Raw genomic sequence first — 9519 nt, 5'->3', positions numbered from 1 at the left:
CTGGGTGAAACCACCACCCCCTCCCATCCCCGCATCCAGCAGCGTTCTTGGCAAATTCTGGTTTTGATCTCGACCCGACTCCGTTAACTCAATGATCACTCGCTGTTATCGAATATTATGCAAGTCGTTCTTCTTCTCTTTTTTTTTAAAAAAAGAAAAGGCGCACGCATTTGCACTTCAGTCTTTGAAAGCGGTTCCGGCTGTGCTGCTGGATTGCGAGGGAGCGGGACAGGAGAAAGGCGTGTTGAGTCATGATGGGGATGATGTGGACCGATGGCGGTACCGGGCAGTGGCTGGCAGCCCTCAGCTCCGTAACCGAGATTCTCCATTGTCTATCCATCCGATGACAAAGTCACAATCTGGAGAAAACAAGTGACCAAGCGTGACAAGGCTTTCAATAAAGGCGTTATTTTCCCCCCTCTCCTGTTAAGAACGAGACGTTACATATTATTCGCTTGTGCCAACGGCAGCGGCTCGGATTTGCACGGTTTGTGCCGCTTTCAAAGGATGTATTGTAAGCGTCGAAAATGTTCATGCAACACGTTCACCGGTACGCCAATATTTACCGCTATTAAAAGTGAAAATGAACAAATTAAAATTCGATGTTTACTCAACCCGAGTGGACAGAAAAATGCGAGTAGACCTTCTACTATATATGTACAATGTTACTTTCCTGCGATATTGAATATTTTAATGTAATTCACATGCTTAAGAATGGACCTCCAATTTTTTAGCTTCGCCTTCTTATTCAGAACGTTAAAAACAATGTTAAATGCAACAGTGGTTACAATCTATTTCAGCCTATATGCTTGCTCATAGCTGATCCTGGAGTCTTCAGCTGCCCGATAGACCTGTGTCAGTTTTACCTACCTCAGTTACAGATTTGATTCTACATTTCAAGCACAATCACATAGCACAGCATCTTCAGTCACAGATCAACACAAGCACACATGCAATCCCTCTGCACCGGTGTTTTTTTTTTTCTTGTAGTAGTGTACGAAGACTGGGATTGGAAAATTAACTTAAAAGAGTCGGGGTCTTGCAGTTCTTTCGCCCATCCAAATGAACTGGAAAATCAGAAGGCGCTGAACACTGATCAGTCTGGAGGCGATTATAAGCGTCGCAAACAAAAAGCAGACTAAAGCTAGGAATGAAACTCCCAACACCAACAGAATCATCTCAAACTGCTTTTTATTACATCTTAAATAACAGTACATTTTAATATAGGATCTATCTTGCATCCAGCTTTCTGTAGTACACTGACTGACTTTAAAATTAAATACAAAAGGTGAAAAGGTAACAGTGGGGTGCAGAGAGCTCTACAGTTATTTTATGGAAAGAGAAAAAGAGAGGGATTTTATTTTTATTATTTTTTATTTTTTTGCCAAGTCCAGGCCTAACGCACAATTACAGCACATTTTTTGTACAGAATGTCGCAGAGAAAAACAGAATGGAAAAATGCCACTACTGCTAAAGAAAAAGCGCTTCTGTATACAGTAAGAAGGGAATAACAGAAAATTCTGCCATCCAAATGCTGCAAGTTTCTTTTTTTCCTTTTTTTAAATTTTTTATTAAAGAAAGCCAGAAAAAAACCTGTTCATTACAAAATGATTCTAGCATTTTTCAGTACTGGAAAGAGTTTACTACAGAAGGAATTGGAAACTTTCTTCCCCCCTCCCCCCATGTGTTCATGTGATCTGTTGGAAAACAGAATGGACATTCACTTCCTTCCTTTCAGAATCATTCCAAAAACTGCAATTTCAGAACAGGCTCAAGTGTGGTTTTATATTTCATAATTAATGTCTTAAGATGGTGCTTCTCTTTCAGGTGCATAGCTTTCCATATTAATTTAATGATGTATGCACAGAGTAGCAAAACAATATGAATACAGCGGCAGTGATTACAGTTTTAACAGGTTATTTTCTTAAAGAAAAACATCAAAGGATTTAGTTCCATATGCACTTTTTAAGCAATTCTACAGCATGCGATTCTAAGAGTTAACCCACCCATGGCAGACAACCAAAAGAATTTTTTTTTATTTTTAACTTAGAAAGTTCAATATCATTATTTTCAAACATTGATTTATACAACATTTCATTCACAGAGTATTAACTGCATTTCCAAGCACGGAACGGGCACCTCTGTTTAAACAGGACACTCCGGAGCAAACCGGGGTAAAAATTCAGTCCCCCCCAGCCCTCCTCTATCCCCCCACCCCCACCCAAAACAATTTCAACAAAAGAAAAAAAAACAAATTGAGGGGTTAATCTTCATTTAATTATTCTACATTACCCAACGACAAAAAAAAGGTGAAGAAAAAATTGTTAAAATTTGCAATTTGTTTTAAAAACGAGCATTCATTATCATAAACAGCATGTGCTTGGTTAGTTTACGTTTTGAACATTATTCTATATACGCAAAGTTTCTTTTTGTGCAAACAAAGATCTGTGACACAAGACAGAAAAAAGGAGAAAAAATAAAATTAAAAAAAAATCCGGGACTAAATATACAGAATTGACATCCCCGAAAGCTGGTCTTGGACTCCCTGGTGAAGCGTTTTGTTTTTCATAGTGATAAGCGGACTAAAAAAAATGACAAGTGATTCTCCTTACTTTCATTTTAAACTCAGCTACAAACATGATTCTAAAATCTTAAAGACTGAGATAAAAGAAAGCTTTCAATTCTCTTTTTAAACATAAACCAACAAGTTCACTGATCTAAAACTCGGAAAAAAACTAGCAAAAGTTAGATAATTTTTTATGACTACGCTCAAACATCTGTTTTCAAGATACATTTTTGTATGGGATGATAGTGTTTTTTTCTCTCTCAAGACAGTAACATAAAATGGTCCCAAAAGGAATGCACAATTTTTATAATACCACAGGAAATCTTTTTTTTGTTGGGTGATAAACCATTGTGCTCTTCTTTTTAATGAGAGAAGGAAAGGTAACATTTCGCCCTTCATAGTTTTGGGGGTGTTTGAGTCAGTGTGAGTGGATTGGATATGCAATGAAATTTAATATTTTGATGTTGGAATGGTCTTCCAGTCACTTTGGAGTCCGAATGCCATCTGCAAATGAAAAAAAAAGAAAAGTTGAGAATGCAATGGAAATACTTCTTTAATAAGCTTCATCCATTTGACACTGTGCTTGACGAGATCAAACCAATGAACTCCTTCAGAGTCCACAAAACCTACAGAAGACAGACATTTTAAGGGAGAGCATATTTAAAACTTAGTACACACTTTTACACAGAGGGTTGTGGGAGTCTTAAACAGGTCACGTTATTGCTTTTTCCCCCCATGAAAGGACAGAATGAGATCCTCAAATTAGCTACTAGCAACGAAGCAAGATAGTTGGGCTATATTACCTCTTCTCAGTTGTAGCCACTTGTTCATTTTTAGCACATTTTATTTTCCAACTGCAGTTTCTAAATGGTTTGAGGGACCTCTATCAGAAATAAGTCACAAATTGGAATGCATCTCAAAAATGGCACATTTTAAAGTTTCTACCTTCCACCAACCTATTCTGTGAATATCTGATTGTACTTTTATACTGTTATAAGCTAACAGCTAAGAGCATCTTAATTACTACCACTATTATTTGTATTTTTTATTGGGAATATTCCTTTTCATGATTTAATAAGTGTTGACTACTGTACGGTGGCTCTGTGGCTAAGGATCTGCGCCTGTGGCTGGAAGGTTGCGCTCTGACCCCAAGCTCCTCTCTCCCTGTCTGTGTCTCTCATGGAGATGAAGCCGGGGTATGTGAAAATAAATTTTATATAGCCGATAAAGTGATGTTAACTTATTTCCTGTACTGCACTGGTGTCAGATTTAAAAACTGGCCTTTCATCTTTTGCTACGTATTGTTAGAAAACACGAGGTGGGAACAAGTTTTTTTAGATTGAAAATGATTTGAAAGGACATACCATTGTTTCCAAGTGTCTGTATAAGCAGTAGTTTATAAGCACTGACTAAAATCACACTACATCCATGAAGTTTCTCTTTGGCAGAATGACCAGAAATGACTTTGTGAAGCTCCCTGATTAAGTATGAATAAATTATGATGACAAGCAATCAACAAGCAGAAAAACAACTTTCAAAGCTCAAGCATATTATCGTGCCTCTGGTTTTAATGACCTGCAGTTGGATTATAGGTATGTGCAGGGAAAAAAAACAATCAGAATTACCTTCAGGCTTTAGTTCCAGATCTTGAGGAAGCTGTCCCAGGACCCTGTTGCCACTGCCATGCCATCATCAGTCACACCCAAGCAGCTAACTCGGTTATCATGACCTGCGAGCACACCTGAAAAACAGCACCACAACGCACAGCGTTACATCAGCAGCTCCCAGACTGGAATTGGGGAGCCTCGGAGACGGTCCAGGAGGATCCCCAGAGAGACGTTTCAAAATGTTTCCAATGTGTCAATGTGTTGTGTTCCGGTCTACCAGGAATGCTCCGATGCAAAGTTTATGGGAGCGTTTGCTATGCCACAGCTTAACAAGTTCCTCAATGACATCAGGACTTGCAACGTCCAGAAAGGGATCTCCCTTCCCAAACAGTGTTGGAGCCCCTGCAGCAAACACAATGCACCCTCCCTTTCTCAGCTCCCTTTTAAAAAAAAAGGTCATAAAACACAATCTGAGTTTTGACTGCTAGTGCGATACTGAATACTGACATTTCTCATATGGACTTACTGATTAGTAGTTTATTAGATGCAGAAATTCTCTTCCTCTACTACAGCAGGCTCTCCATGCAGAATTCATAAAGCAGCACTAAGTACATCTTGATAACCAACCACATAAAGTGATTAAAGGGGATCTTTTACAATAAGTACATGACCAAGACCAATTTGCAGCAAGCATTTGTAAAATGTCTTGAGCAGTAGTTTCTGGGCATATGTCAATTTCACTTCTCTCTTGCATCTACCTAAGATCACAAATGCACACGCGGTCAATATCGCTTTTAAAAATTTATGGTGCCGTAGGAAGCTTTTCCGCTGCGGCAGCTGGTGAAATGGCTGGAAATGGTTCCAGGGTGAATTTTAAGTCCTGTCTGTGACTGTTAAGGTTGACGGCAGAGAGGTCTATTTGTTTAATGCAGCTCCATCAAATCCACACTGCTTTATTCCCAAGCACTGACCTGAACACAACTCCCAACACACCAAAGAAGGAATGCCTTTAACTAAACACTTAGGAGGGGAAAGCACGACCGATAGGACCTGCAGAGTCAATACTGCGAGCACATCCTGGAAATTGATCACTCTTCCTGACCACCCAAGCTGTAAGAAAATATGCTAAGAATGATTTAATCAAAACTGTGTAAAACAATTTCAAGGCAACTTACACAGTTATTCAAAACATCATGCTTACATCTGATTTAAAGTGCTAAATAAAAAATAATCTGAACAACTGAGGTAGGAGCACACCCAAGTCCCACCTTTACACCCATTTGAAGTGCTCCTTTTTTACTTAGAGCTCAACTCCAAGGCTAGACCACAGCTAGATCCAAGAATAACAGGCGTAGCAGCACAAGCTCTTAAGCCCACTAAAGTTACAGTGTAAACTCCAAAAGCTAAAGATTTTAAGCTTTTAAAAAATAAACAGGTTTTTCCAAGATCTCAGTGAAGAAAGTTCTGTTGACGCATTGTATTGTAGATGAGGCATCTAGTACTCACCAGCACGGTCAGCTTTGAGGGTGTCCCAAACATTGCAGTTGAAGTCATCATATCCAGCCAGCAGCAGGCGGCCACTCTTGGAGAAAGCTACAGAGGTGATTCCACAGATGATGTTGTCATGAGAGTAAACCATCAGTTCCTGATCAGCACGCAGGTCAAAGAGTCGGCAGGTGGCATCATCAGAGCCCGTCGCAAATGCGTTGCCATTAGGAAAGAACTGTGAAAGACAGAGAGACGGACATGATGGGACTCGGCCTCAGCGAAGACTGCCCAAAACAGAACAAGGAAACATTGTCAAAACCACAGAGAGCAAGATTATGAGTTTAACCTAGATATGATATAATCTCCCACTGCACTGTTTGCATAATTTCGGTTTTATAAGATTCTCCCTCTGATCATTTCCAGTCACAACTCCCCAAACACTTTAGGAAACCTTCAGTGTTCTACAAACCTGGATGGGCTTTAGGCTACCTTACCAACACCAGAAAAAACGTCCCAGAACTTACACAGATGGCATTGATGTCCGACTCGTGCCCAGTGAAAGTTTGTCGGCACATTCCTTCTCTGATATCCCAGAGTTTGGCTGAGGCATCACAAGCACCAGAGACAAATAACCTGGCATCAGGTGCCAGAGAGAGGCTCATTACATCTCCAGTGTGGCCAGCGAATGTAGTTGTCTGCTGGCCAGTTTCAATATCCCACAGAGCGCTATAAAGAGAGCAGGAAGTGAATGCATTTAAATGCTAAGGTTACACTTTAGGACCTACTTCCTTAAAAAACAAATCACACTGAATGACAAACAAGTTACTTAGAAACCAAAGATTATTATGGTAACTTGCTGTTACATAGTTACAGGCCTAGTCTTGGCACTTTATACCTTAAACTAATTCACTGCAGCAGCCTGTCCATTTAAGACTCCACTTTTACACTGACGAGTATAGCTTACCAAGCAATACTGTTCTTAAATTATACATACAGTACATGCATACGATTCACTAAGGAGCAACTATCCAAGGTGCAGGTACAGTGCTTATGTAAGCAACTACATAAGATTTGGATTCTCACAATTTTGTTAATCCACCCAGCAGTTTTACAATAATACAGCATAAACATACAGAACAGTACTTTATGTAGCTTGCACTACAGTACCAGCTGCTGAAGTGTGTTATACAAATAATTTCAGGCTCCACCGCTGTTTGAAAAATAGACTAGGAGGTTTCCACCCTAGTGTGCATAGGGGAATTTCACTGATTTGTTTCCAGGCAGTTCCCTTCACTCACCAGGTGGTGTCTCCAGAGCTGGTTACAATCTGGTTGTCATCCAGGAAGCGACAGCAAGACAAGTAACCTGGGAATAACAATGAACCGAAGGACTGTTAGCTGTAGGTTCTCCATAACTAAATACATTTGTACTAACGGGCTTTCGCAACATAAAAAAATGCTTAGTGGATCTAAAAAAATATTTTGCAGGAAACATGGGTGCACGCACAAAAAGTGCTGACATTTATTTTCAAGTCCAAGCTGGAAATCAAACAAAATAAATGCAAACACCACCCTTCAAAAGTGCACAAAGCTTTTATACAGAAAAAAAAGTCTGCATGTATATAGTCCAATTTAAATATCTATTCACGATGCAGAAAGCTGTAAAGTGGCGTTAAATCATTGCAATGCCAGAAGGGCAAAAGCTGACACTTCCATTTAAAAAAAAATCCTTACAAAGATGCTTTAGTAAAGATATGTTCATTTTGTTTCAGAGGCAAGGAATGTCTCCGTGTCAAAAAGAGGGAAACAGCAGTCCTGGGTCCCAGGAGCAAGGGTCACTTGGACTGTTCAACAACAAGGCAAATTAGCAGAAAAGTTCTGGAACCTTCCTCTTCAATTTAGTTCTGGTGCACAGTTGCAAGAAGCTCTAGGGGCCTTATTAACACTAATTCAGTATCCACAATAAAAAATATTCCCACAAAAAACAGGTAAGGGATGGGTAAAGACTTCTTAGCAATACGTGGCTAAAATGCGTTTCAATAATAGCTTTGAACAGTCTTAAAATTATAAACAGCACGCCCTTTCATTGGGTCAAGGTGGAATACACATTAAAATACCACATTCTACCACCTGGTTCAAGGAAATTGTTTTAAATTTAAAATTCCAAGAGAGAAAGTCTCATTCTTCATAATTATTTCAAATGGGTAAGATACTTGCAACTTAATCTGGGCAATTCACAGTTTAAAAGGTCTGTAATTTGCTCTACAAGCAGGCACTGAGGGCACAGAAGGAAGCAATGAACATCTGCATAGTATTCAGCAGCTCCACAGCAGTTACACTTTTGCTAAACTTGTGCCATAACATCAACAGCCCTATCATGACAAAGCCGTTTTCATGCCAAACATTAAATTTCACAGATCTATATAAAGCCATGTTTTCATTTTTAGAGAGCTTGAGAGTGTGCAATCATTGTTTTCGAGTTTGCTTGTACATTATGACAACTTTTTTCCTCAATCTTAAAATTGTGCACCCAAAGCTTGTGCTTACACCTCAAAATACAAAAGGATACAGACTTTGGGTCCTCACTTAAACATCCCAATTCATGTAACTCTTTAAATGCTCCTTGGTTAAAAGCTTTCAACTATTTTTGTGCTCTTCAGTGTTCTCTCCCTAACTAGAAAAATGACAATACAGATCTGATTGTATACAGTGCATGACATTGTCAACTTGAGAAGTTGTAAGGGTGCCACTATTTACTTGCCTTGGGCTTCAACTGTAGGAAGAAAAGTTTACATTTGAATGTCAGGCTCAAACTTAAAAAATCTTAAATACATCTAAGATGAGTGTTCCAGTTTCCATGGGATACCGAGTTTGGTTCTTTGTAGCACCTCTGTAGTAATGAAGTAATGGAACTTTCCGGCTTATGAAAATCACAATTTGTAGGCTTAGTCAGATAGAACTGTCAACTGTTCCTTGTGTACAGAGACTGATGATTAAAAAGAGCCCCTATAACCCACTGGGCCGTAGCTCTGCAGCACAAGGGTTAGAATGTAACTGACAATCAGATGACAGGAATGTTGGAAATCAGTCATAGGAGAGACGAATTCGTAGTCTTAGCCGAGAGCCCAAGCACAGTGGCCATAAAATTAACAATTGTCAGGAGTTGAATAATAAGCTCCTAAGTGCCCTGTAGATCAGATTCCCTTAAGGCCAAGCACAGTTCTTGTCTCAAGATACAGTACTTAGCAGTTAAGACTGTGCTACAAATTGAGGTCCATGGATCCAGCTAGGTGATCAGATATTACAATTCTTCACTCATATTCAAGCAGAAAGATAGTTTTCATCAACAGGTAAAAACAGCTTTACAAGAGATATACAATTAATTTAACACACAGCTCTTACAGTTTTCTCCACTGCAGTATGCAAGGACAACCTGCACCTAAACTGCTGTACTGACCCTTTCAAGTGGTAAGGAAATGAGAAGCTGAATATAAAACTCCACAATGGGCCGACAAAAGGACATGACTAGCCTCATGGTACACAATTAAAACATTCTGACAACAACCAGCAGCTGCTAGACAATTCTATCACCAAATTAAAAATGGATGAAGTGGGTGAGGGAGGTTTCCTTACCTGTGTGTCCAGCTAACTCACGGCTCACACGAACATTTCCCTCACGTGTTTTCAGGTTGTAAATTGAACAAATGTTATCCAGTCCTCCACAAGCTACATAGTTTCCAGAGGGAGCATACGCACAGGTCATCACCCAGGAAGAGCGCAGGGGGATGGCGTGGACCTGAAGGGCAGAGGGGGAGATTCAAGCAGCCGTTATGAGGGGGTCTGTGTAAACACACGGTAT

The 9519-nt window shown here is 39.7% G+C and overlaps 1 protein-coding gene across 5 annotated transcripts in view; it reads right to left on the bottom strand.

The window, feature by feature from the left end:
- Positions 1–1174: 1174 nt before the first annotated feature.
- gnb1a (guanine nucleotide binding protein (G protein), beta polypeptide 1a) overlaps positions 1175–9519 on the bottom strand; it is a 49902-nt gene continuing 41557 nt past the window's right edge. For all 5 annotated transcript variants that reach the window (XM_088616970.1, XM_088616974.1, XM_088616972.1 and 2 more), the window contains exons 6-11: positions 9294–9456; positions 6960–7026; positions 6186–6387; positions 5680–5896; positions 4192–4307; positions 1175–3070 (exon numbers count right to left, since the gene is read on the bottom strand). In XM_088616970.1, the coding sequence (XP_088473096.1) occupies positions 4201–4307; positions 5680–5896; positions 6186–6387; positions 6960–7026; positions 9294–9456 (756 nt within the window). In that variant the 3' untranslated portion in view covers positions 1175–3070; positions 4192–4200. The remainder of the gene's footprint in view (positions 3071–4191; positions 4308–5679; positions 5897–6185; positions 6388–6959; positions 7027–9293; positions 9457–9519) is intronic.

This window comes from Lepisosteus platostomus, chromosome 23, assembly GCF_059453375.1.
Source record: "Lepisosteus platostomus isolate fLepPlt1 chromosome 23, fLepPlt1.hap1, whole genome shotgun sequence".
Lineage (NCBI taxonomy): Eukaryota > Metazoa > Chordata > Actinopteri > Semionotiformes > Lepisosteidae > Lepisosteus > Lepisosteus platostomus.
Note: the sequence above shows the minus strand (reverse complement) of the source record. Positions and strands in the feature narration are given on the sequence as shown.